The sequence below is a fragment of the Sclerotinia sclerotiorum genome, genomic scaffold (assembly GCF_000146945.2).
Source record: "Sclerotinia sclerotiorum 1980 UF-70 scaffold_15 genomic scaffold, whole genome shotgun sequence".
Classification (NCBI taxonomy): Eukaryota; Fungi; Ascomycota; class Leotiomycetes; order Helotiales; family Sclerotiniaceae; genus Sclerotinia; species Sclerotinia sclerotiorum.
The window spans coordinates 436,867-463,289 of record NW_001820821.1 but is presented as its reverse complement, the minus strand read 5'-3'; the positions used below and the strand labels follow the sequence as shown (position 1 = coordinate 463,289).

The 26,423-nt window shown below is 42.7% G+C and overlaps 15 protein-coding genes across 15 annotated transcripts; 9 read left to right on the top strand and 6 right to left on the bottom strand.

The window, feature by feature from the left end:
• Positions 1 to 293: 293 nt before the first annotated feature.
• SS1G_10240 (vacuolar ATP synthase 16 kDa proteolipid subunit) lies at positions 294 to 1,139 on the bottom strand (the record flags this gene model as incomplete). The annotated part of the gene is made up of 5 exons (XM_001588643.1): positions 294 to 358; positions 412 to 672; positions 723 to 852; positions 965 to 977; positions 1,126 to 1,139. 5 exons carry the CDS (start codon positions 1,137 to 1,139, stop codon positions 294 to 296), a joined length of 483 nt encoding a protein of 160 aa, XP_001588693.1.
• A 518-nt stretch (positions 1,140 to 1,657) lies between these two features.
• SS1G_10239 (small nucleolar ribonucleoprotein SNU13) lies at positions 1,658 to 2,102 on the top strand (the record flags this gene model as incomplete). The annotated part of the gene is made up of 2 exons (XM_001588642.1): positions 1,658 to 1,697; positions 1,756 to 2,102. 2 exons carry the CDS (start codon positions 1,658 to 1,660, stop codon positions 2,100 to 2,102), a joined length of 387 nt encoding a protein of 128 aa, XP_001588692.1.
• Positions 2,103 to 2,738: 636 nt separating this feature from the next.
• SS1G_10238 (hypothetical protein) lies at positions 2,739 to 5,447 on the bottom strand (the record flags this gene model as incomplete). Its single annotated transcript, XM_001588641.1, has 4 exons — positions 2,739 to 2,841; positions 2,975 to 2,993; positions 3,311 to 5,036; positions 5,088 to 5,447. 4 exons carry the CDS (start codon positions 5,445 to 5,447, stop codon positions 2,739 to 2,741), a joined length of 2,208 nt encoding a protein of 735 aa, XP_001588691.1.
• Positions 5,448 to 6,441: 994 nt separating this feature from the next.
• On the top strand, positions 6,442 to 6,636 carry SS1G_10237 (predicted protein; the record flags this gene model as incomplete). Its single annotated transcript, XM_001588640.1, has 1 exon — positions 6,442 to 6,636. One exon carries the CDS (start codon positions 6,442 to 6,444, stop codon positions 6,634 to 6,636), a length of 195 nt encoding a protein of 64 aa, XP_001588690.1.
• A 629-nt stretch (positions 6,637 to 7,265) lies between these two features.
• Positions 7,266 to 7,490, bottom strand: SS1G_10236 (predicted protein; the record flags this gene model as incomplete). Its single annotated transcript, XM_001588639.1, has 1 exon — positions 7,266 to 7,490. The coding sequence occupies one exon, from the start codon at positions 7,488 to 7,490 to the stop codon at positions 7,266 to 7,268; it is 225 nt and encodes a 74-aa protein (XP_001588689.1).
• A 1,213-nt stretch (positions 7,491 to 8,703) lies between these two features.
• On the bottom strand, positions 8,704 to 8,940 carry SS1G_10235 (predicted protein; the record flags this gene model as incomplete). Its single annotated transcript, XM_001588638.1, has 1 exon — positions 8,704 to 8,940. The coding sequence occupies one exon, from the start codon at positions 8,938 to 8,940 to the stop codon at positions 8,704 to 8,706; it is 237 nt and encodes a 78-aa protein (XP_001588688.1).
• Positions 8,941 to 9,787: 847 nt separating this feature from the next.
• On the top strand, positions 9,788 to 11,332 carry SS1G_10234 (hypothetical protein; the record flags this gene model as incomplete). Its single annotated transcript, XM_001588637.1, has 4 exons — positions 9,788 to 9,884; positions 9,933 to 9,997; positions 10,038 to 10,455; positions 10,509 to 11,332. The coding sequence occupies 4 exons, from the start codon at positions 9,788 to 9,790 to the stop codon at positions 11,330 to 11,332; spliced, it is 1,404 nt and encodes a 467-aa protein (XP_001588687.1).
• Positions 11,333 to 13,031: 1,699 nt separating this feature from the next.
• Positions 13,032 to 13,409, top strand: SS1G_10233 (predicted protein; the record flags this gene model as incomplete). The annotated part of the gene is made up of 1 exon (XM_001588636.1): positions 13,032 to 13,409. The coding sequence occupies one exon, from the start codon at positions 13,032 to 13,034 to the stop codon at positions 13,407 to 13,409; it is 378 nt and encodes a 125-aa protein (XP_001588686.1).
• Positions 13,410 to 13,992: 583 nt separating this feature from the next.
• On the top strand, positions 13,993 to 14,184 carry SS1G_10232 (predicted protein; the record flags this gene model as incomplete). The annotated part of the gene is made up of 1 exon (XM_001588635.1): positions 13,993 to 14,184. One exon carries the CDS (start codon positions 13,993 to 13,995, stop codon positions 14,182 to 14,184), a length of 192 nt encoding a protein of 63 aa, XP_001588685.1.
• An 829-nt stretch (positions 14,185 to 15,013) lies between these two features.
• On the top strand, positions 15,014 to 17,125 carry SS1G_10231 (hypothetical protein; the record flags this gene model as incomplete). The annotated part of the gene is made up of 1 exon (XM_001588634.1): positions 15,014 to 17,125. One exon carries the CDS (start codon positions 15,014 to 15,016, stop codon positions 17,123 to 17,125), a length of 2,112 nt encoding a protein of 703 aa, XP_001588684.1.
• Positions 17,126 to 19,658: 2,533 nt separating this feature from the next.
• On the bottom strand, positions 19,659 to 20,123 carry SS1G_10230 (predicted protein; the record flags this gene model as incomplete). Its single annotated transcript, XM_001588633.1, has 3 exons — positions 19,659 to 19,722; positions 19,757 to 19,843; positions 20,092 to 20,123. 3 exons carry the CDS (start codon positions 20,121 to 20,123, stop codon positions 19,659 to 19,661), a joined length of 183 nt encoding a protein of 60 aa, XP_001588683.1.
• Positions 20,124 to 21,522: 1,399 nt separating this feature from the next.
• On the top strand, positions 21,523 to 22,395 carry SS1G_10229 (hypothetical protein; the record flags this gene model as incomplete). Its single annotated transcript, XM_001588632.1, has 1 exon — positions 21,523 to 22,395. One exon carries the CDS (start codon positions 21,523 to 21,525, stop codon positions 22,393 to 22,395), a length of 873 nt encoding a protein of 290 aa, XP_001588682.1.
• A 1,539-nt stretch (positions 22,396 to 23,934) lies between these two features.
• Positions 23,935 to 24,384, bottom strand: SS1G_10228 (predicted protein; the record flags this gene model as incomplete). The annotated part of the gene is made up of 3 exons (XM_001588631.1): positions 23,935 to 23,959; positions 24,141 to 24,238; positions 24,355 to 24,384. The coding sequence occupies 3 exons, from the start codon at positions 24,382 to 24,384 to the stop codon at positions 23,935 to 23,937; spliced, it is 153 nt and encodes a 50-aa protein (XP_001588681.1).
• A 381-nt stretch (positions 24,385 to 24,765) lies between these two features.
• Positions 24,766 to 24,998, top strand: SS1G_10227 (predicted protein; the record flags this gene model as incomplete). Its single annotated transcript, XM_001588630.1, has 2 exons — positions 24,766 to 24,848; positions 24,896 to 24,998. 2 exons carry the CDS (start codon positions 24,766 to 24,768, stop codon positions 24,996 to 24,998), a joined length of 186 nt encoding a protein of 61 aa, XP_001588680.1.
• A 429-nt stretch (positions 24,999 to 25,427) lies between these two features.
• On the top strand, positions 25,428 to 26,231 carry SS1G_10226 (predicted protein; the record flags this gene model as incomplete). Its single annotated transcript, XM_001588629.1, has 2 exons — positions 25,428 to 25,649; positions 25,977 to 26,231. 2 exons carry the CDS (start codon positions 25,428 to 25,430, stop codon positions 26,229 to 26,231), a joined length of 477 nt encoding a protein of 158 aa, XP_001588679.1.
• Between the last annotated feature and the right edge of the window lie 192 nt (positions 26,232 to 26,423).

The following is a 26,423-nucleotide window of genomic DNA, read 5'->3' as shown; positions in this document are numbered from 1 at the left end:
AATCAAAAACCTAACATCATATGATTGCTACCAAGAATAGGAACTACTAGCATACACGGTCAATTTGACCTCCTCCACCTCCATCTCTACTTCTAATGCATTGTCGGAAACGCCGAAATTTGTAGAATAACAACAATACATATATTTTAGCCATGGATTGTTCTACTCATAGCTCCCACCCGAATTCATCCTCGAAGGCCATCATTATAACCCATTCATATATTCACAGTTTGTCGCAGGAGAGAGAAGTGCGTTCAGATTGTCTCGAGGCTCTCTCGGAGGAAGTGATCCATTTAGCAAGAAACATCCAGAGATGCCTTTGAGTTCATGAGAAGAGCAACAATCAATCCGTATAGACCTGCCAATTAAGTAAGTCACTATTCATAGCAAAAAGAGAAATTTGAATCTTACCCAAAACTTCGGCGAAAATCAAAATAAGAATCATTCCGACGAAGAGACGTGGTTGTTGAGCTGTTCCTCTCACACCTGCATCACCAACAATACCAATAGCGAAACCAGCAGCCAGACCAGCGAGACCGACACTAAGACCAGCACCAAGTTGAATGAAACCAGTATATAATGCGAGCTCTTGTTTAAGCCCATCGGAAATCAAAACTGAGACAACGAGACCGTAGATACCAATAATACCAGCCATGATAACTGGGACAATGTCTGTGTAGTATATTAGTAAAGCCCTTAAATACCTGATGAACATAGCTCACTCTTGACGATCAGGTCAGGTCTGAGAACACCCATTGCGCAAATACCAACACCAGACTTAGCAGTTCCATATGCAGCACCGAAACAAGTGAAGACGATGGCAGCTGTGCAGCCCATGGCGCCGAAGAATGGCTATAAATTAATTAGTATGGTGCTTTGATATGGATAGATATTGATGTTGTTGGATGCCGAATCAACGGTTGGTTGGGTTGAACATCGGAGGTGGCAGTCGGGGGGAACTAACCGCGTATACGGGACTATCATAATTGCTATCAGTACTTGGATCAAGGCATAGAAGTAATTGTAATGGTATATAAGAATACAAATCTCATGGAGATTCTTATCTCAAAAACAAGGCAAGAAGGTAGGAGCGGGAGGCGTCAAGGGAATAGTTGTTCGACATACCAGAGATCAGTCATTTTGGCGGCGTTGAAGATGGTATTACTTGGATTTGTGAAGGTATCTGAAGCTCAAGGAAGCTGCTGGATGAACGATTGAAGAGTTTGGTTGATGAGAAGTTGAGCTTGTAGAGTTGATGGATGGATGATAATTATTAGTGATTCAAGGTGGTTTGTACGAGTTGTTTGATGAGGCTTCTCTGGCAAGCTTAGCTTTTCGACCAATCAAGTTATGGGTTAGCGCGTAACGTAAGCGAAGCTTTTCCTGTCCCCGATAAAGATTAATCTCCAAAAAAAAAATCCAAAAGATTTTACTTCATTAACTACCATATTTTTCAATACAACCCGCAGGGCGAGCCAACGCAAGGAACCCTGAAAGAGTATCTGTGAAGGAATTTTTTTAATTTTTCCAGTACATCCTCAAGTAAAACGTATGTGCCTCCCCTCAATTGAATTGTCCTGGTCGCAAAGTCTTTGATCTACTAAAGTCAGGTTCTAACTTTTCCTTGCAGTTAACTCAATTCCAAACCAAAATTACAATGGCTGAGGAACAAAATGAATCCGCTGCCTGGCCCGTCGGTAAGAGTTTATGATATTTCTGCAAATTGATTGCTTTTACTAACACTTTACTTTGCAGCCGACAGTACTCTTTCCCAAGAGATCCTCGACCTCGTTCAACAAGCTCAACACTACCGTCAATTGAAGAAGGGAGCTAACGAGACCACCAAGACCCTCAACCGTGGAATCAGCGAAATTGTTATTCTCGCCGCCGATACTGCCCCATTGGCCATTCTCCTCCATCTCCCTCTTCTCTGCGAAGACAAGAACACCCCTTACGTTTACGTACCATCCAAGACTGCTTTGGGACGCGCATGCGGTGTTAGCAGAGCTGTTATAGCCGCCAGCATTACCACTAACGAGGCATCCGACTTGATGGGTCAAATCAGAAGCTTGAAGGATAAGGTCGAAAGACTCCAAATCTAAGCTCTGAATGATGGCGGTACATTAGCTGGCGCTACACCTTAACTGCGTGATGGCGATTGGCATTGGTTTAGGGAGGAGAAATTCTATGAGTTGCATTGAGCGACAGGAGAGAAATTAAGCTTGTATAATCACAGGTTACAATATAAATTCATTACTGGGAAACTCATTTTTTTAATCGTGACGGCTTGGCTTTCTTGGCTCCTCCTTTTTCATACATTTGATTCAAAACTCGAATTTTCTTCCGGGCATCAACTCTTCCCTCGGTAATGCAAATCTGAAGTTGTGGTTTAACACAGTGATGAGACTCTGCACCCACAGCCAAGACCAAAAACGAAACGTATCGATGATTCCACACCGGACCAAAGGGATTTCCGTTTACACAAATACCAAGACCGCTTCAATATGCAAGTCTGCACAGATCTGGCGTTAGGCAGAGCTAGCCATAGGATGGTGATTCATTATGGCAGCAGCGTGTTAGATTGATTTAATATCATTTCCCTGAAATAGTAGTTTGTTTGTCTGGGTACTAACTAGGTAGTCTGTCTGGGCTCTGTGTGGTGTTTGATCAAATAATGTAAAGCATTGAGGAATTTTGAACAATTTTGGATTAAATTGTCGAGAACTATGCATACATACTTATACCCAAAGATTTTCAGATGAGTCTTCTTTCTTTTCTCTATAATTGATCTTCTTCTTAAAGTCTGCAGGGAGGGGAGGGGTTATTCCTTTATACTTTTCACTATTTAGATATTAGATATTAGATATTAGAAGAAGTTGGAAGTTGAAAATTGCATAAGTTATAACTGGTGGTTGGGCTTATGATATATATATATGGAGTATATGTTTGTCCATTTAAATTTAAACGACAATACTCCTCCCATTCCCTCTCTCCTGTGGGCATGAGATACTGTAAGAGTACCTCTTTAAGATGGGAAGACCTATCAATTTCCTCCATCCTCACTACCACTACCACTACCACTAACACTGAGAAAATAACGCATATACTGATATTCGATATCCAAGAAAGTAAAGTGATGAGATATTGTATTTCTAACCATGAGCCTAATGTTCTATGTATAAAATCCTCTATCTATATCTATATATAAAACGCTTGACGCTCCCTTTCTAACCATAACCGAAAAACCATACCATAAAATAATACAAAAACATACACACACATCTACATACACTCTCCCATCACAACTTACTCCTAAACCTCTCCGTCTCATCTCTCTTAACGATATTATCATTATCCGCATACGGATCAACCGTCAGTCCATTGAGCGGGTTTAACTGACTTGCTCTGTAGAACATATCCTCGTAAACCTTTCCATCCTTTCTTCCTAGAGAGGAATCAAGTTGCCAGTCAGGGAATGCCCATGCATCAACAAGACGTAATGCATGTGGTCTTATCTCGGACAATAAGTTCATCACCGTCTTGGTTCTCGCCAATTGAATTTGGCGCACGGTGACAGCAGCTGAAGAATAGAATTCAGATGCTTCTTTCTCGAGAGTGTTGAGAGCATAGAGACGGTAGAGTTTGTGAAGAACGTCAATTGTCTCGGGGTCTAGTTCGTAGCGGAGCGACTCGCTTTGAAGAGCATCGTAAAAGTTCTTCACGACGAGGTATTGAGAGTGTGCAGTGCTGAGACGCCAGAAATCAACGAGAAGGGAGTTCCATGATCCCTTTTCAGCATCACGATGTTTGAGGGCTTCGAATGCCAAGAAAGATGTTCTCCAAGCGAAAGCGGCGACGATATCAGAATCTGAGCCAAGAATATCGTGCGCAGCACCCATATCTTGCTTCTGGAGGAAGGTTGTGAAAATTCTGGTGGTGTCGTTATTGGGGGCATTTCCCTTCAATACAGCGCGAGCGGATTTGAGAAGATATCGAGCTACTTGCTGAGTGAGCATGTAGTTATCTCCTTCCCATGTTGTAGTTGGAAGGTAATCGGCATACCAAGTGCCAATGCCACTGAAGCTTGAGTATCCGTGACCACCACATGCTCTTCGACAGACTTCAAGACCTTCGGCAGCCGTGGTACTTCCAAGAGCCTTAAGACCACATGATGTAGCATGTAAATCGGCCAATAAATCACTTCCGGAGTTGAGCTCCTCTGGACCGGCACCCCTGTTGTTATCAGAAGCAGTTGCCGCATTTTCTTGCATCCTCTTCTGATTATCCTGGTATAGCCCCATCATCGCCTTTCCGGTGAAGTGCAAAGCAAAGGTCGCTGCAAGCAATGGCAACAATCGGTATTGTACCATTGTATAGTTGAGAACCTGATTCTCCCCGGATGCATCAGGTCCAGCATCACGATCTTGGAATTGTCGTCTGACGGAGGCATATCTTGTCGCGATGGTCACACCTCGAGCTAAGACACCACCGGATTGGAGAACGATGGTTGATCGGACCCAAGTCAAAGTACCATAAATCAAGGATGGTGATGATGGCTTGACGTATTTGTTGGTTTCTGGATCAACCCTAGAGAACTTGGCCAACATGTTGATGTGTGGGATCTTGACATGGTTCAATAACAGGAACCCGTTATCCATGGTGTTGTAGCCAAATTTTGGTCCAATATCACCAACATAAACACCCTCCAACGGCTCATGGGTTACCAAATCTCTGATCTGGCACACAAAAGGATGTGGACCATATGGCTTTCCCGCAATAATAAGTTGCGCCATGACTACAGCATGATTTGCCGTCCTCCCTAATGATCCAATCCACCATTTTGAGGCAGTGAGATGTGGCGAGTGAAGGATGAATGTCTTGTCTTCCGGATTCCAAGTAGCGGTTGTCTCTAAACCTCGCACATTCGATCCGTGTCCCAATTCTGTCTGCGCATAACATCCAATATACTTGTAGTTCTCGGCAGGTTCGAGGAATAATTTGTGTTGTTCAGGAGTACCTTGACCACGCAGGGTGGTCTTGATATTTGTTAACGTAATGACCAACATTCAGAACAAGAATTAACTCACCAGAAACATAGTTTCATGAAGGCCAAAAGGAGTTGGCTCACTGATGAGATCATTGGCGACCCGAAATTCATCTTCACTCCAGTTGTGCTTGACTTGTAATTGACGAAGTCTTTTCGCCTTCGCGAGGGAAGATTTGAATCTATCCACTCGACCATCGAAATAATTATTCGATTTGTCGAATACTTTATCGGCTTGGAGAATCCTCAATACATTTTCCTGACGCTCGAGTACCTCTTTCGTAAACAAAAAGTTCGAAAGCTTCTCGACATTTATATTAGACTTCTCCCTCTCTGCCTTGATGAGCTCAGTACCTTGCGGACCGGATGGCTTCAAGTCTTTAACCCATTGCGGAGGTGACATTTTGAATGATTGATATGGAGAGAAAGATGTAGATGGTGGAATTCAAAAGTTTTAAGAGTGCCTTTTGTTCAATGAATTCGGCCCTCGGTCAACGATGATTTCGAAGGCGTTGACATATGCGTTGGTACTCATGAGTGCTTGAGCTTCCAAGCAATGAACCGATGCCGAGGTACAAATGCATACTTGTGATTGGTAAACTTTCTGTGGAGTAAGTAGGGGGTAAAATGGGATTCCCCATCTTCATCTCCATGATTTTAAGATACACATCGTGGTGATATTGGACCCTAGTTGGAGGTAAAAAAAGAATATCTTCAAATATAGAGTCATCAAGTAATACATAAGTAAGAGACGGTTAAATTTATAATGTTACACCCAAACTGCGGGCCTATCGTCAAATGCTTTATCCTATTCGCTGCAGTCTCAATCCTTGTGTGTTTGTACAGCTTAAAATCGACCACACCACAAATCCCATACCAACTCATTGGTATAGGAATTTTATGTTGATTACCTACTACCTACTATTGGTCAGTTAGAGCTCAAGCATTAGCTGATTGTCTTCGAAATAGTTCGGATAGGAATAGTATATTGTTTGAACTTAAGCTTAAAATTAGTTGTTTATTTGTTGTTCAGGTAGAGCTCGAACATCACATTGCACACACAAACTGAACATCTTTTAAGTCCTGCAGTCGATGGTACGCGGGTAATGACATTATCTCCAGACCCAGAGTTGATATTCAATGATTCTGAGATTGTACTTTGCTTCAAGATGTTTACTGGTGATTTTGCCGAATACTGCTGGAGGTCGTCAACAGGTTAGCAAGTAAGTAATGACATCGTTCCTTCTACTTTAATGTTGTCCTTAATACTGTCTATACCTTCCCTTTTCACTTGCTTGACTAGGCAGCTTCGAAGATTTTGATACATCGTTACCAATATCCATCGTCACTTTCATCCTAAACCAACAGAACCATAATTCTTCCTATTCTCTATCCAAATGTCACCTCAAGTTCTATTACATCGCTGGATTCAACCTACGTTCGCTTTAATGCTCCTACTTCAAGTTATCCGTGTATATTTAAATCACTATCATTCCGATGCCAACACCTCCGCAGGAACCGCAGCAGGCACACCTGCATCCCCGCCCGGATCCATCGTCATTGGAGCAGGTAGAATCTCGATCGACATCTGATCCAAATGAGCCCAGCTCTTGCGCACAACCCTTGACCTCAAGGTATTGTATAGAGGCCTGTATAGAGTCTTTAAGTTGGCGCGGATGGCTTGTTTATCTTGCCTGTCTGCTGGTACTTATCATAATCATTGGGATAGTCTGCAGCGCTCATGTATATTATCATGATATGGGAGGCCAGGGCTGGCTCAAATTGAAACAGAGGAGTCAGGAGCAGTTTGAAGGAGTCCAGAGTACTTCGCAAGTATGTCTGCCGATGAGACCTTTGGGACCCTACAATACGGTGTTCGGTCTGAGTCCAAGAAAGGCAGCCCCTGTACCTTGGTATACTTGCGGAGATCAGCAAAATAGCTGTGAAGCATACGCCCATCCTGTGAGTTTTAGCACAATCTTTGAATTCTCTCCAAGGCTGATCATTTCTCCCGCTTGCTACAGGAGATTTGCTGTCCTCAAGGTATGATTTGTCGACCTACAACTCACACCACATCAGGCATATACTGCTGCAATGGAACGATATCACACTCTAATTGTCGTCTCTTGAGGGCGCACGCAAGGTGCAGGCCTAACCACTTTGAATGCCCGGAAGATGTGGGAGGAGGTTGCTGTCCTAATTCGACGACTTGTTATAAGAATCAATGTATTCCGGTATTGAAACAACCATCTTCCGTTCGCCCGTCCAATGGACCAACAGTAACACCTTGGCCCGCTGCCCCCGTCCCAAGAGAGGGAGAAATAGCACAAGGATCACGGCTTATGATATCGAGGTTTTGGTCTGCCGGCTGTCCTTTTCTGGCATTGGGATTCTTGATCTTCGTGGGTGCCGCAATGGGGATGCTCTGATAGAAGTTTGGATACATCATCACGCATTGAACTATTGATGGCGTTGGTCGTATACATTGTCTAGTCACCTCAGTAGTTGGAAAATCAAGTAAAAGGATCTTACTCTTCCGCGCAAAGATGAGCGGCAAGTAATATATGAATCGTGTGACGATGAGAACTATGACGTAAGGGATCGATTTATCACCCCTTGTACCTAAACAACACTTGAATGACTCAAAGATGCTTTCCTACAAGTCTAACTTTGGAGTGTTCGGAAAGAACAGACCACAGTTCACCAGTTGTTTACCTCCGGAGATCATTAACCGAACATCTTCTCGATACACAAAGGAAATAGCCACTTGTGGAGCACTAGTAGCCGATGGTTCCAACCTAATCTGCATAGTTCAAGGTTTTGCGGGGGTTTCTTGGGTGCATTGATGCAGATATTACAATGATATTTGAAGGTTCGTCGGTTTCTCTCTTGTAGATTGTACAATAACCTTAATGGATAATGGATACAGACTCCAGAGGTTTTACGGGGTCGACGATCGGATGGATACCCCTGATTGACGTCTTGATCAAATCGAATTTCAATTACTCGAGTATCAATTATCAATGAAGGTTTTAATATACCAGGATTATCTAGTTTCTTAGAATTTAATGAAAATCCAATTTTTACTCTATAGTACTTTGGAATCACATATAGTTACAACAAGGTAGAGAATTGCAGATCTCATTGGAATAGGCAATTACTAGGCCGTTTGAGGCTAGTAAGGCCCATTCACCTGCCATCAAATGAATACCAATACTTTAAAAGAAATATACTCGTACAAAAAAGCACAAAAATTATCTGCCGAAACTCTATTGCCTCTTATTTTTCTCTTCACATAACTACTTGATAATGCCTAATAACTAATCCACCTTAGAACATAAATGAGCACAAGACTACACAAGCGATCGCGGAAATTTGGCGCTGTAGAGCTATATCTAAAGCGTACAAACGGCCGTCAATGTTAAGCTAGAACGCTGAAAAGAAAGAACCTTCAGGTTTTAACTAGCCCCAATCCTTCTCTCTGCTCTTCGGCGCTCTGACCACCATCACAGCGATGCACGGAGTCGAGACAGGATAATATATCACCATGATCACGGAAAATGAGGGTCCTGTGTGATTAAGTTATGGTGATCACTTCGATGTTGATACTATTTATTAATATTCGTTCATCTCCTTTCTACGGCTGATTTTTGATCTAGCTAAGTATGAAAAGCGGCAGTTGCATAATTAAATATGCGTCCAACTTTCTGCTTTGGTCGTTGACACAATCCTCTCGCCAAGCAATATTCATAGGCTTTTCGATTCGTAATAGCGTAGTAATCGACGGAAAAACTGACAGCCGGTGACTTGGGGATTTTGGAATTTTTAATAATAATAGCATTAGACGTCATCCACATGAGTCCAGAAGCATGATTAGCTCTTTTCTCGAACGCCATTAAAGTAGTGAGTGGTACATGGCGTCTATTGAGAAACGGGAAGTACGTAGTAGCGAAGACATTAGCAACGTCAATGGACTCTTTCTCCTCAACTTTCAGATGTCTGGATATACACATCTCCGAGACTAACAACTCACAGATCGAGTTGCCACGAGTCAACCAGGATATGCTACCGGCATGCACGGCTTTCACACCGTATGCGGTGCGATTAAGCCATGGCTTCTACATCATACAGAATGCAGATGGCCAAAAAAGATCCAACCATATTTTTGGTTCCCTTGGTTTCGAATCTTCAAGGGAACTCTCCAGCTTCTTCTGAGCCAGGAGTCCTTGTCGATTTATTGACTTTCTGTCCTGCTCTGTCCTGTTATCTCATCGTGTCTCCTCGGAAAAGATTTCATAAGGGCCGTACCGAGATATATCCACAGTTCAAGACTGGCATCGCGTAACGTTTTGGTAGCTTTAGTGGGCTTCGTTAAGCTAGGGTATGACACCGCGGAAATTAATCAAGGTGATATTTCAATTTTTACCAGTGGCGGCAAGCCCTGAAACAAAGAAAAAAGATACCGTTAAACTAAGGGAAATATCTTGACTGTTTTGGGAATCACTCGAGTAATCTACCTGGCTTTTCTTCGATGGAGCCGGGAGAAACAGTAGCTGCCAACATGCATACAATAGTACCTCCACCCACACGAGGCAATGTGCATTGTCTTAAGTCGGGACCATCTTCATTTCTGCATTCTTTGGATTGTTTTTTCTAAGAACATTTCATTCTCGAGGATAGTTATTATTGTATCCTATCATCCAGTACGCGGGTCATCTTGTTGAAAGACAGACGTTCATAGCCATGTCTGTACTATTTTACAAACGACCGGATTATACCAACAAAGCAAATGGTCCTATAAATGCTACAGAATGTCAACGTTATGCTGAAAGAGCAAAAAGTTAGCAGGCCTTAATTTAATCAGGACAACTTGACTAACATTTATCAGATTCTGAGCGTGCAATCCCCCCTGGACTATCATTCGAAAACGTGGTGGAAAATCGATCGCTTCCAGTGAGTTCAAGATATTCCCTAATGATGCAATTATTAATAGCGTCAGCCATGCTCTTTAAGTGACTTTATGGACTATCTCGTTTACATTGAGCACGACGCGGAGAATCTTCAATTCTATCTCTGGTACAAAGACTATGTGCGTCGGTTCGAGGCTCTATCCGATCGCGAAAAGCAGCTTTCTCCTGAATGGGTGCCAGAAACAACGGAGCTCCGTACTCTTGCCAAAGACACAGAGGGGAATGAAGGGAGGAAAAAGAAACCAATGGTAGATTTGCCAGATAACAATGTTGTGACCGACTTCAACCCAGACGTTAAGTCTACAGACGGCTTTTCTCGCACCTTTTCATCAAGGGCTGATAGTGCTATTGGCAGCCCACTGGCTTCTCCAGTACCATCAAGTAACACAGGTAGGCGCTCCGGGGAAGTACTAGGCCAAGCCGGTCTCAGATGGCAACCTTGTATGTCCGAAATATCTTCAACAACAATACTAGTGCTAAAACTATCTGCCTAGTCACCGTTCAACCTATGCGAGAAGAAGTTAACCGTATAATGCGACATTACCTTGCTTTTAATTCAGCTCGAGAGCTTAACCTATCCCACAAAGACCGGGCGTTATGTCTGCACGCCCTTCAACACACAACTCATCCATCAGCCTTCTCACCGGCCGTGGTCATAACCGAAGCTGCACTTCGAGGCCAATCTCATCCGAACTTTATCAGGTGGTCTATATGTAACGGTAATCGACCTCGAATTTTCTTTGTCCGAACTACGGGTATTAGTACTACAGTGTTCGGCTTTGTGATCGGTATCCTATTGGTTCTCTCGAGTGTTAGTCGATGGTGGAGAGTCTTTGCGGGCCTGCAGTGGTTCCTAGGTATCGCCACAATAGTAGCATCCTACAAAGGTCTATGCCTCATCATGCACAAGTCTCACAACCGCAATCTGCGACCCTGGGAAGAGATTCTTCAGCACGACGCCGATGAAGAAAACGAACGACACTCTTTTGAAACCTCGTCACAACGACGCATCCACATGGCGATACGCACCGGTGACGATCATGATAAGCAAATGGACGGCACAGCGATTTCTCAATCGTCGACCCTGTCGAGTTTTGGTCCGAAGAACGATGTACAAGAATTTGAAGAGAAGTGGGCACGTATCTACAAGAAGAAGAGTCTGTTGAGGAAAGTTTTCGATAAGACCACTTGGACGCAAGATGAGAATTTAAGGTTATTGCAAGATAGGATTGTAATCGGGGCGGTTGCTTGGAGCTTTATCATCACGGTGCCGTTGACGGCGCTATTTGTTGCGTTACCAAAGGGAAATTACTTTTAGGTTTAGCGCATGGAGGATTTGTCTAGATAGTACTAGATGGGATGATAATTCGGATTGGACGATAACTTTTTTGATACCCTGACATGAGCTTATGTAATTATTGGAATCTTGGGAGGGGAGGGGAAGACTTTTCTATAGGTAGCTTGCTAGCGCTACTTGCTTCGTTGTATATATATCTAATGATTTTGTTGTCTATATCTTTCTGAGAATGGAATGACTTTTCTTCAGTATTAGTGTACATAGAGTAATTGTGATGTGGTCGTGTGTTTTAAGTCAAGGTAATTGGATTGATTATTTTTCGAAGTGCGGAAAATTGTCCCTTGGGTTGGTTCACCGGGGATTCTGGCCCCAGTGTCGGGAATTTTGTGGTCTGTGAGTTTTCCTGCTTTCCTGTTTTTCTGCTTACTCTCATCACATCGGTTTTGGTGAATGTGACTCTGTCATCTGCGTTTATGCAAGCGCGTCCGAAGTTAGTTTAGGATTGCAAGATGCGACACGGGACGGAAGGTAGGATCGTGAGGCTACTCTACTGGCATCAATCGTATGCTCCTTTTTAAGCCTCTGGCTACATCATCTTCATCTCCAAGCGGCCGATCGAAGTCTGAGTACGGGAGATGATCTCTATCTATGATTCATCCACTTATCGGAGAAATTTTTGGATTTACCGTTTTTGGTTTCAGTGTTTAATATAGCTATTTATGTATCACTTCTCGATTGCCAAATTGAGGTTCTATATCTCGGTTCAATTCAAGCCAAGTGGTTTTATGAAACTAGCTGGATTATTCGTGGGGTTATCGAGCTATTGCTCTACGTATACCACCTTTCAAGGTTAAGACCTACTCTTATCGATTATGGATCGTGAAGTTAATATACTCGGCGTGCAGTGTGCTGTTGTGCAATGTTAAAATGCACGAAGATAGATGTGGCTTTGATTGTGGCCACAAAAAACTGAGTCTCTACCAATCCGATGATCTTTTGAGGACAAGAATCGGTTAACGACATTTGATGGGGGCGATATTGAGAGAAGGCTTTCTTGGCTTGTTTCATGAGTTATATACTGGCTTGTTAATACCTTTACAAATCCTATAAATTTTTTTCTTCTTCAGAAATGTCTACCTCTACGCCTGCTCCTCTTAGTTCAGCTATAGCATCTCCAGCTCCAGCTGTGTGTTATTCAACGTGTAGTATGAGCATCTCCTTTCTTCTCAAATTCGGAAGAAAACTCACTTTATCTTAGACAATGTATACATTGTAGCCTTGAGAATTGGAAAGAGGCCTAAACTATGCGCATCTGGATCAGAATTCAGGGACGACTACAGTTCTTGTCAGATATGTATAGAAGCAAATAGCGGCAACGCCAAGCAGGATATAGCATATTTAGAGGCGCAATTTGGGCCATTCCTTGACTATTGCGCGTCGCAAGCTTCAATGACGACAGTGCCGGGTTTGGCAGTGAACACTACAACGACGGCCCCAAGTGATCAGTCGTTCTCTTCGCTGCCTTCCTCGCTCCAGCCTTTTACGAGCGTTTCTTCTAGCCTTACTTCCAGTCCTTTCGGGTCTACATATTCCACCGCTACAGCTATTAATACCGAGCTCATTCAATTATTTAATGGAAGCATCTTGACTCTCACTCTCACGAATTTAATAACTTTACGGGATCAACCAACTACTAGTAAGATGTTCTTAACCATTCAAAATGCGTAACATTAATTTGCATTACCATTTGGCTTCATCGTCTTTCACAACGGACTCAAAATCCGAATCATCACCTGCCCATGCACAGTTTCATGGTATACTCTTTGGATCTATTTTTGGCGGACTATCGGTTATTGTCTTTAGTTGTTGGATCTACTGGAGATTCTGGAGGCACCAGAAGTTGCCAAGATCGAAAGTCGGCTCCACAGCTGGTGATGAAAATGGTCACGAGAAGGCTCAATTGCATTCGGAATGTCTACGACCCAAGGAACCTCAAGAAATTGACGGATCGCCAAATGGTCCAGTAGCAGAATTACCAGCTGTAGAGCCTGTGGGTGCAGAGTTGCTAGGTAATGTTAGTTCTACCGAGCAAGGTTGATTGAGTTCCAGTGGTGATGTAAGGAACATAGCTGGGAGTCTTTTGCAATACACAAAGTTGTGAATTAAGTTTACCTGAATTCGTCCAATAGGGATAGGATCACCAAGTGGTTTGGGTCTATCGACTTGGAAATGCTCGACGGTGAATCTAGTCCATGGTACTCCGGAGCCTCAAGTTCGTATATCTGTAGTCGCGGATCAGATAATTCAAATGGTCCTTCCGCACCCGGGAGCTGAGGTAATTTCAACTCTAACACGACGATGAATGGGCAAAACATTGAATGATATTGGTGTGATGGACTGGAAAACGAACAATGATCCTATGGGGATATTTAACATTACTCTAGTACTATCAAAGTCGTGATGCAGTACTATACTTCGCAATGATATTCTCCGAGATTAGTGAACCTTGGTACGTTCTTTGCACTAAGAAGTGGATTTATGATATTTTCTTTTAGAGCTGAAATCAATACATGCGAGAGCCTCAGCCTGGGTCTCCATGGAACCAAGGCCTGTTTCGCTTTTTTGGTTCTTCATTTAGCGGATTCACTTCTCTTAAATTATGCCGGAATATAGGGTCCTAAATGGCTGCGCTCGTTTTGCTCACAGCCTCGCCACATCACCATGTCATCGAAGAACCAAAGAATTGGACAACCCTCCAAGAGTGGGCCAAGAACGGAAGTACCATCAAATTCGAAAGTTTAGTGGGAAATCCTTGGAAACAGCCAATTTACTTAGAAGCAGATTTTGATATGTTGATAGTGGTAACAAATTAACAGCGCATGGTAAAGTGGGCATGAAATGAGGCGAATCTTATGAAAATCAGTAGATGATCCATCCGTTGCCGCATTCACTAGCCCAAACTGTTCAATTCCGTATTAAGAAAGGACGTTATGTCACGCAAATAACGTGATTCTATTTGCACGTGGCTATATCATTTTATGCTGACTCCCCACTCTTTTTAAGTGCTATTGTCGTAACAAACTGTTGGCAAGACTAGCAAGTAGTCCACCGCCCATGAACTCAAAAACACAAATGGTCTGTGTCTCCCTAACCCCTCATCATCATCACCATTACATGCACATTTGCAAAAGTCAAAGCGCACATCTACAAGGTTTTATCGCTGACAAAGCACCATGAGTCTGCCTCCATCTGTAGTTCAAGGGCTGCGTCGTTTGCCTGGGAAAGAGCTACTCGCGTGCCTGACTGTTGGCGAACTTCGCCAATTTTTACTGCTATAAGAAAGCAAGGTGTATACGATGATAGTTTCCAGGACTTTCAAAACGGTACTCCAGCACACCTTCGTTAACTCTGTGTCATCGGGAGATGGCCAATCTTGCGAGTACAGGTTTCCTATCTACGATAGTATCAGCGTTGTTGGTTTTAATTGCAAAGTTGGTTCGAGGTGTCTCTATGGTTTTGTAAAGGGAAAACAACAAGCAGAGGCCATTTTCGATGCTGCAGCGACTAAAGGCGACACCGCCGGCATTATCTCACAGAGTACATTAGGCGCCGATGTCTTTGCCACAAAAATTGGTATTGTTCCGGCAGGAGAACGTGTTTCTGTCGAGATCACTTATATTGGGGAGTTGAAGCAAGACGTTTATGGCATTCATTTCACGATTCCAACTTTGGATCGCTCCCCGTTATGGTCGCAAAAGCCTCGCCAAGCATCCGTCTGCCGCTGACTCAGTTACAAGTCCCATTGATCATATTGCTGTTGATATTAAGATAACTGTGGATGTAATTTTACCAGAAGGACAAATTATCAAAGGGATTGAGTCACAATCGCATATGATTGCAACGTCCATAGGAACCATTTCAACTGCTACTCAAGAAGTTCCAAAGATGAATAGGGCGTCTGCGATCCTGTCACACGTAACAGCTGGTTTAGAGAAAGATTTCATTTTAGCCATACACTCGGACGACATGAGACCTTACGCCCTTTTGGAAACTCACCCCACGATTCCGAATTATCGAGCCCTGGGAGCATCATTTATCACGCAGTTCTCTCCTCCAGATTCGTCACCGCCATCGCCTTCAGAGATTGTTTTTGTTGCGGAATACAGTAGCCACATGAGAGCCCATATTCCTATGATTGTCTTGGCTTTAAATGTATTCCTCAAGCCACTCCCAACTAATGTGAAATTTAATATTCGCTCTTTCAGAACGAAAGATGACTTCTTATGGCCCCAGAGCAAGAACTACAGTAGCGAGACTCTCCAAGAGGCTATGCAATATATAAAGACATTTGATGCTAGCTATGGAGGGATGGGAAAACTTAAGGTAATTAAAGATACTATTGACAGTCGATTACCTGAGATACCACTAGAAACCATCCTCCTTACTAGTGGGAACACCAGTAAGGAAATACCTCTTATTGCTTATGTTAGCGATCAGGTGGAGAAAGCACAAGGAAAGATTCGAATATTTTGCCTTGAAATTGGAAATACCGTTTCAGGTACCATGATTGAACGACTCTTAAGAATAGGGAACGGGTTTTCTCAATGTGTACAGCATGGAGAGCGATTAGACGCAAGTGTCATTCACATACTTCGCGAAGCACTTAGCCCACACATCGCGGATGCTATATTTGAGGTCAAGTACGAAGAAGATGATGACTTCGAGTTAGTTGATGAGGTTACAGATAAAATGGAAATTTTGCTCTCCAAGCACGAAGAATCAACTATCCCTTCACCAGTGCCTGGTTCCAACAACAAAGACACCGATGCATCGGAACCTTGCTATCCACCGATCATCCAGGCACCACATAAAATACCTGGTCTCTTTGCAGACACTAGAACAACTGCATATCTCCTTATGTGTCCAAGAAAGATACAGAGACGCCCAAAATCTATCACTCTACGCAGGTCGTCGGCCGATGAACCACCAATTCTCGAGATTCCAATTCAAGTGCTCCCAGGAAAAGGCACAACAATCCATCAGCTTGCAGCCCGAAAGGCAATGGAAGGCCTTGAAGACTTCCAAGGATGGATGTACAACCAGAAAACTTCGGAAAGTCAAACCTTAGCCGAGAAAGAAGCCGTTCAACTGGGCGAGACATTCCAAGTCATGAACAGATGGTGTTCATTCGTAGCCGTCGTGTCAAGCGACAAAGAAATCCTCGACAAAAAATCATTTCCACCAAACCTACCAGACGCAAAGTCAACATCGATCATCATACCACCGCCAAGCCCCCTGAAAAGCCCAGAAACGAACCCAAATCCAGCTCCTATATCCGCTATCTATAATAGGCGTCCAAACATGGATAGACGCCCAATTTGGAGTAGACCAAACGCGATTTTGCTGCCACCAGGTCAGCCTATTCCATCAGCCAGTCATAGAATCCACCCGTGTCAAGAAAACCCACATGTACCAGTCGTTTTTTCAAATCCTAACACGACGAAAATTCTCTCTTTCATCGATCTGCAATCTTTCGACGGTTCGTGGGATGCGCATACCCACAGCGAGACCCTATCATCTATCCTAGAATTCGAGATACCTAAGCCTGGGCTGTCAAAGGTTATAGATGCGGATATTTGGGTCACGGTACTGGTGGTCCGGTTTTTGGAAATTCGTATACCGGAGGAGAAAAATGTGTGGTGTTTGATTGTGGAGAAGGCGCGCCGGTTTGTGAGGGTGCGTTTAAATGCTTCGGGAGATATGGATTTACTTTCTCTTGAGGAAATGGCTGGGGCGGCTGTTCTGATTACTTGAGTTTTCTTGGTATTTATTGGAGCTTAGCTTCAAAATGGGCTTTTTTCCTTTTACTCATCCTGTTGACCTCCTGGGATCTTGGCAGTATATGCATATATATTGCATGATGCATATAAGGAGCAAACAAAACTCAACTTTTAATTCATTTTTTCCTTTTTGGTATACTGTTTGTTTGCTTTCAATATTTTGATTTCAAAGCACTTTAATTCCGAAGGCCGAATACCTAACCCTATTCCTTCATTTTTTGAATATATATACTCGCAGCTTAACTGCTTAGCTAGAGAATCAACCAATTCTATCTGATGCTCTTTCTGGTCTCAAGAAACCCAATACATTCCTTGATCTAGGTCGTGAGATACTGGGAGTTGCAGCTTGAAAATATGTCCAATGAGATAGATAATACTAATATACGTTTTATAATCACTAATCATATATCCTGCCTGCATATACACATATTCCATAGCTATAATTGTTTACCATACAGATACACAATCGAAACTTACATACACATGTATATAAAGTCTATACGTATAGGAAAATAAACAACGCATTCTACTCACACTTCGAACGACCGAGCTTAATGAAATGGGTATTACCCTCCTACAAAAGACAGCCAGGTTTTATTCAGACGATTTCCATTATCTGGATAGATCCCCTTCCCTCTCCGTCTCGTGGTCAGCTCCGATGCTTTCTCTCTACATACATTAGTGTTACGAGGTTTGCCGTCTAGATCACGTGGAAGTGCTCTAGGCTCTCGAGGTGGTTTACAACTAGGCGTCAAGCAGGGACTTAAAGTAATGACAATAATGCAATTCGTAACTAATAGTAGAGTATACTAAATGATTGATCTTGAGCACGAAGCTCTATACAAAGGAAATCCATCTTGATTATATAGACCTTCGTGTTCTAGCTGATCAGTAGGATCAGTATGGCTCAGTACTCAGCTTGCTGATCCTCACTGAGCCAGTCACATGATATTGGTAGCACGTGAGCGTTTTCTTGTTACCCGGCGTAACACGTATATATTATATATACGACTTTCCTATATCCCAACTCAAGACCAAGAGTAAAAGAAATAGAAAGAGAAAGAAAAAGAGAAAGAAAAAGAGGAAGAGAGGAAAATTTACATATTCCATCTCACCTAGTACGAAGTTCGAGTTGTTGATTACCTGTATATCACGGATTTTGATGTCTCGCAAAATTCGTTTTATGGATTTCCCCTCTTAAATCGTGCCAGAGGTTTGTCAAAAATCTCAATCGCATGAGTATGAAGACCCTTTTCAAAAATGAAGAATCGGAGATATAATTATGCACTTCATAATTGTTGATTGTTAAAACTTTGAAATATGAGATGAAGTGTCGAGGGTCCTCGAGGGAAGTTGATGGTCAGTCAAGTAGTGAAACGGCAACTTTTATGATGTAGTGTTGTATGAGACGAGCGCATGACTAGAATAGTTATACGTACATTGTAGTAGCATGCTGCATTAATAGTTACCCTGGAATGCAAACACAATTTATGTGTGTGGAAGACAGGATGAAGAACTAATCACATGGTCATAGATATTTAGACCTTTAGCCACTAGTTGCACACGGCACGCTGGGGAAAGTCAACCATGTTACGCGTTGCGTAAACGTTCGACAGTAACACTGAGAAAGAGAGAAATCATGAAAAAGAAGAGAAGAAAAAGTATCTGAATGTTTAGAGGGAGAGCAAGGAGGCTCTGCCGACGCCGTCGTCACCAACAGCAAAATTCTTGTTTAATTTCCCATCAACCTTGTACGATAAATCCACATACATCATCTGGGAATGTGACCAACAAGTGGCAACAGCGCTTTGCAGCCTGCGCACCCACACCTCATTTTCCCTTGTAAGCCGCAAGCTGGTGCAGTTGATGAAGCGGCTTAAAAGTTGAACAAAGGGGACAAGGATTGGATGATGCCCAGAGTCAGGAGATATGGCAGATGAGCAATTCGCCAATGCAGGACTGTGAACGAGTATGCAAGATGCCCCTCACAATGTGGAACTAAAATGTATACTCTGAATCTTGTTCTATGGATCAGTTGAGTATATATGGGGCATTTCTTCTCTCCATACGCATGGAAAGCAGTACATTATAGCACGTGAGATCCATGTGACAATTTGAAGCCAGCTAAGATTGGCCAAAGATTACGTACAATATGCACATGCACATTGTACGCACAAAATCAAACAGGCAGGACGCACTCTGAGTGGATCAATTATTGCTGCGAGTAATCTTTTCGTGATCCACCAGCACTTTATTACCCGCCGGCACTAGATCTGATTTGGGATTGGCTTGTGCTGAAGGGGATACATTACATCGTGACGAAATTGATGTGCATGCATTTTCGTGGCTCAAAGTCCAGGTTTCTAAATAGGGAACGAAAGGTAAAATAACAAAAGCATGCAGGCGGAGAAATAAATGATCGTGAATGCAGGATCCTTGACCCAAATGCGTCTTTTACATGGTAGTTTAGCCTTTAGCGACGGCATTGTGGAGGAGATGAAATTGATTCATTGGATGAGCGTCTGTGCAACGACTTGCAGATTGGAGATGATAGCACGGACGGCAGAGTAACTGAGTGTAAGCAGGCAAGGACGCAGATAGTAACGGTAAAGTGAAGGAGCTGCCAACATGATCGGCCCTGTCATCGGTTGTCGATGACTTGTGAGTTGCGATGGTCAATTTTGTATATTGACTGAAAGAAGTAAAGATAATTAATTTACTGGTAAAGCCGTTGAAGATCTAGATTTTGCAGTTGTAGTTTGTAAAAGGCCTAATTGAGATATCGATTTGGAGATACTAAGTCTTCGGTGTGAGCATGAGCATGGGCATGATTGTACTTGAGCGGGGACAGACAAGAGAGTATTGGCGAGACTAACAAGGCTGATAGTGGCACCTCGAGGTGTGTATCCGTACGATAAGCAAGATTTGGACCCTACCTACCTGTGTCTGTCCATAGCTAACCCTTGCTCCATCATTCACTTTATCATAGAATGATACCATTCTTCCATTACACTTGTGCGAACTTTGTGATATCGTACTGCTTTGCTGACTGCATTGAACGCTTGTGGTGGCTGATGGTTAATGAAAATCTGATGACTATCAATTCATCCGATATAAGAAAAGAGGTACGCAAACTCGATTTTATCCATGTGAACACCTGCAGAATTATTCGACGCAGTTGACGTACCCATTTCATTTCAACATCAATGCCGCCAATTCCAACTCGGCTTTTCTTTCTGTTCAGTTACATTGTCTCGTGAATTCTTTCTTGTTGTGATCATGATGAGCCAGATGAGGTCTCCTTTGGTCACTATGCGCAATTGATCCACTTCGGTGAATTTATAATATATGGAGTATAGTAGATTAGATCTTAAGACACATCTCCACTCTCCGTTATCGACGAAAGTATCTCATCCATCACAGGAGTCACTATTCAAGGATTATCTAAAAAAGGTTGTGATGAAAGATTTTGTTATGATAGGATGACAGGATGAATGTTTTGCATTTTGTTCTCCCATCCGTACGACCTCAAATTAAGCGAGAATTATTCTTAGCCCTTACCAAAATCTAAATGGTTGAAGAGAGCAAGGATTTAGTCGCCAAAACACCGGATTGGCTCTAGTTCCCGTCCATCCACCATTTCACTTGCTTAGGCGCCCAATAACTGCAGCTCAACCTTAATCATCGAATCACATTGGGTCTACAAGTGATTTTTCCCTTGAACTCTGTCAGTTAGATCGTATAATTCGTGGAGTCCAAATGCATGGTAATCTATTAATCTATCCGGACTGCATGCGCACACATTGATCAACGAACTAACTTATTTCCCCTCATCAATGGCTTCCCCCTTGTCCAATATTGTCTTTGGCTGTGCATGATTGCATGCGAACGGGATTTGCGGGATCCTAGGATTGTAATCAATTCTGCACCTTCTGAGCCTTGCCATAGGTAGTCCTGTGGTGGGTCGATCCAATGATCAATCACAATGGCTATGATGGGTGCCTCTTCCTCTGCGACCATAAAGAGACGCTGTGCCCCCTCTCAAAATAACTTCTTTTCTCTTCAGCAAGCAGTCAATTCATTCTCAAGAGCTAGTCTCCTTCCTTTCCTCCATTTTTTCTTCGTTTTTTCACCTTTTTGTTTTTGTTTCCCGCCCAAAGAGCTGTGCTCTGTAATATCATACCAAAAATCTTTACATTCTAATCATTCTATCAAGTTGCCGGTCAACTTTTCATTAATTTTTTATTCACAAATCTCCTAATTCACACAATCCGAATTATACCCCTAACGACTAGTCTCTTCTTGCTCAAATCAGCCAATTTCAGTACATTGAATATTTCCCCTTTAGTATTTTGCATCAAGGATCTCAAAATGGCTGCTATTCAATTGTCATTCTCTCTTCGCGTTTCTTCCAGTGTTAAGACCGTTCATTTACTTGGTAGCTGGGATAACTATGCCGGTCAACTTCCGCTTGCTAAGGACAAGACTTCTTCCAAATCTGGTAGCTGGAAAGGTACTTTCAGATTTCAAGGCACCACTCTTCAACCTGGTCAAAGATATTGGTATTACTACATCATCGATGGATACCATGTCTCTCACGACCCTGCCGTCTCATCTACTACCGAACCAACTACTGGTCGCGTCCTGAACATTCTCGATATCCCAGTTGAATCATCCTCAAGATCATCCAAATCCAGCTCATCAAGCTCCAAGCATTCTTCCAGTTCATCATCCAAACATTCCTCGCACTCATCCTCCCGCAGAGAGTCTCGCCGTGACTCTCACCTCAGCGTTGACATTCCCAAAGGTCGACCCCTCTCCATTTCTCAAATCAAGTCTCCTAAACCCATGTCTCCACACGCCACCAAGCACATTCTCGAAGCCGACTACGCTGGCCCAACCGTCGACGAACTCACCGCACGTTTTGGTGCCGCCACCATGGAAGAGTACGATTACGATTACGATCTTCCAGGCTCACCATCTTCGTCCGTCGGTTCTACCATCTCCGACACCAGTGGTACTAGCTCACCTTCTTCTGCTTCGAGTATGAGCGACTATTCATCAGGTTCCAACACATCAGCCTGCACGTGTGAAAGATATGGAATTACGAGAAAGGGAGACAGAATCAAGTTGGATTGCGGAGGATCTCGATGTGGATACAGCGATTCCGAGTCATGTAGCTCCGAAGATGAGGTTGAGTACTCACGATCATCTCGCAGAAATGGAATCGTTGTCCGTCGATGAATGAACGCTTAATGATTATCCTGGACTGGAAACCAACAAAACACCTGGACGCACACAGAGCGCCACGAAGAGAGAGCAGTGCCATTTAGCCACTCTACAAATCTTCACCCTCTGTTCACATATCACGTCAAGTCCGGTACTTGTCATGAAGTGTGTTTCACGGGAAGCCGAATCCCGGCGCAAAAACGAAATAAATGATTTATTCACGAATTTCATGTACATTTTTTAATGGAGTATTGTTTACTCGGTCTGTTTTTTACCAAGGAAAAACCCGAAAATCAATCACTTTCTTTTACACACGACAAGTTTTCATGGAACTCATTTTTGTACTTCCTCACCTTGGGGAAGAAAAAAGAGAAGGTTACCACATGAAGAGGAGGAAAAGGGGAAGACAAAATTGCTATGGGCCTAGGGAGAAGAGTGATAGGCGCAGGATAACGATAGACACATGCTCATGATGAAATGAGAGATGATGGGTCTTTATTTTTGGGGAATGAAACTTGATGGTCATGATTCATGATGATGAGAAATATTGGCACGAAGGATTGGATGATGATTATGTGTCAGATCATGATAACGAAGTGATAGATAGATGGGATAGAGGACAATTGAATCTATTCCGTACCAATTTTGATTCCTTTGATTTTGTGTATTGTGATTGTGAATAATTTGATTGCGTTGGTCTCAGTCCTTTGGCCGTATTAGTGTTTCATATTTCCATTGTATCCAGCACCACTCACTTCATGGCTCTGTATTAACAACCCCCAATAAAACTTCCAATGCGGAGATCAAATAAGGAATAAATACTCTATTCTCATCAAGTCAAACATAAGCAGCTTCTTAACACATCTAAAAGCGCAGCCAATAATTCAAGACCACTACATCCCAATACATGCATCAACCACATCACCAACCTGTTCCGACCCAAACACAGACCCCAGCCCCATCCTTTCTATTAATAATCCCATCAACCGCCGGCCAGCCCTCGACCTCACATCAAACTTGTTCCACCAAAACTTTCTTAATCCTGTATTCTTTGGCCATGAATACACTTTTGCGTATGCAGAATATGTAAGACTTAGGACCTTATGGGGCTGAAACTATTATAGTATATGCATATGGACATGTACATGCATATCTTCAACTGCTTGCCATTGCTTTCTTTCAATTTATTTCCATTGTATTATCAAAGATTAAATTTCTAAATATATCAAACCTATCCCCCTTCCTTCCCTTCGACATCAGACATCAGATATCGCGTAAACCTTGAGCTTCGCGAATGAAGTTATGAAATATGAGTATGTAATATCACTGTCTAAAATCACACCTTAATCTGTATACTCCATATTAGAAATATTAACCAAGTATATAACTTTGTAAATATTCCGGTTGGTGAATCAATGCATGTTTTTTGTAGATTTATTTGTTGGGATATATATATAATTTGACGATTCTGGTTTTTATTATTTATGGACATGCTACTATATATATATATATCTTACACACCTTGAACCTATCTTGTATTACTTAAATAGATTTTCATCTACAGTTTGTGTATGGAGTGCTATGATCACATTGTAATATGAACTTTTCAATGAGGAGATTACCTATGATTTCAGTGATCTTTTCCACTCGGGATCTTCTGAACATTATAATTTCGTTTTACAGTATTATGACGGTACCTTTTCGCATGATTCTCATTCTCCACCCGAGGGGTTAGGTCATTTAAGAGCCACAGAACTTACTATCGGAGTCTTATTACTTGATCGAGTTGAGTGTCCCGCAAATTTTGTATTTCTCCAGTCAGATATCCGTAGGCATCCGACGAAGTAGCCGGATAAGTCTTTCCCAAAAGGAGCGTTGATATCTCATTGTGCAAGTTTTGGAAAACTGGAGAAATAACTCCCCAATCATACTCTACGAAAGAAGAAAACGACTGAACTCAGCGCTGCGGCTTACAGTGCCTAAGCCTGCCTTCCACCTTGTCATATTGAATTGGCTGACACATCCACAAAGTTAGTACTACGATGGATCAACGGGACCTGGTGCACTGATTCGTCCTTGTTTTCTCCCATCCCACCTTAGAAATGACACCTGCGTCCGCCACGCCACATATAGGTCAAGATACTCATTACCCAGATTCTTGGAAACCTTATAAAGTTTCTCAATATTCTTCCCTACCTCCTCCCAGTTGACATCAGCTTGCAATACAGCACATTTCATAGTGAATTTGAATCTCTCAGTATATTCACTACCGCGACATGTCCTGATAGCCTGAGTAAACGCCTCGCTATCTATATGCCAGTAGAAGAACTTCCCTCGAGGCTGATAGACCATGAGCTTGTCGTCTCCGTTTCCACTAATATTAATATGCTTAACGAAGTTCATTGGAATGAAGTCGTAAACCGTTCTTTTTGTGTCACTGGAATCAAGCTTAACCTGTGCCAAGACCTGTATGTACTGTTCAATGGCGACTTCTAATATGCGTACTCAAAGCCAGTCGTTCCCGCATTTCCGAGCCCAATGCCAGCTTCACTATGCAAGACGAAGACTATTTGCACTTTATGAGACCAAGAGACATTATCGATACCATGTGGTCTTAACTTTAGATATCGATGAATAATAAATTGAATCAAATGCAAAGTTGCACTCTGCCGAGTACAACACAGTACAACACGATGCGTCGAATGACCTTAATCTTAACATCATAGAGTAAAAGACATCGGCACCAAAGTGGTTACAACGTGTATGATAAAAGTCTCGTGAGGATGGAACGGTCAGGAGAATGACGGGAGTCGATGGCACTTTCAGAGCGACAAAGGAGCTTCTCTCTCTCTCTCTCTCTTTCTGGTTACTAGCTTATAATCCTTCGCTTTTGCTTTTATAGGATTTACTGCTTTAGAGAAATATTGCCTGCAAAGCCCAAACAACTTTCGAAACTTGCTCCTATCAATCAATTTCTAGAATTTCAAGATGGATTCAGGTAGGAGAGATGAAATGATTCCTCATGAAGACTCGAATAATAACCCCCGATGGCTTTGCAACCTCCGCAATTGAAGCTTGAACAATGTATTGATATTGCCAGCACCATTGAACTGGGAGGCTATGGTACCGTTTCTTATACCTGGGAGTATATCAAAGACTTCAAGATACCACAACCAGACGGAGAATTACTAGGTCTTCTTTGGGACGTGCCAAGGACTACTGGGTTTGATCTTAACCGAGGGAAGGAGGTCATGAAAACTCTGGACTCGGTATATTTGGTGGGACTGATCTGTGTTCCCTGGAGCCTCTCAATAGTCAGCGGACCATTACTTCTCTCTTGAGAAATGCAAAGCACGAAGAAATTAGGAACCAATTGTTAGTTCACTTCCTCTATGCCTCGCTAAACACAAGTAGGTCATTAGGAATATATATCGGAACGCTATGAAGAGCATCGCATGGCTCCATTCTACATATTGGAACCACGAACTCCACTCAAAACGCTAATTCTTGCTGGCTCAAAAAGAAAAATGGTCGCTACCTACCGGTTCTAAAGCATACTTTGGAGCAATAGTACAATTAATCGCTCGTTCCTACAGTCGAGAGAAGGAGGGCGATGGCTAGTTCGGGGTTGTGCGCTCCAAGAAGGCGTGCTGCTCCATGAAACAGTGTTGATTGGCAGCGTAAGCAAGACTCTCTCAGACGATACATTTCAGCATAACGGAGGACGTGCTTCTGTGATTGATTTGACTGCGAGAATTACTGCACTGGCCATCGCGGTAGCCAAGTCCTTCCTTTTGCAAGCCAATGGACAAGAACCTCAGAATAGCATCGGCGGAGTGACGAGTCAGTAGAAACTGCAAACGAATTTCGTATTTGTCAAATCCTCCGAACTCTGGTTAGCTCTGGGCTTTTCGATTATGGTAAAGCTTCTCCACTATATATCTCGGTGTAAGCAGAGCCGCGAGTTCGGCATGCAACAGGATTCTTGCTGGGCTCTAATTGGAGCAATGAAGCTTGAGAACGTCCCTGTCAACTACGAACTT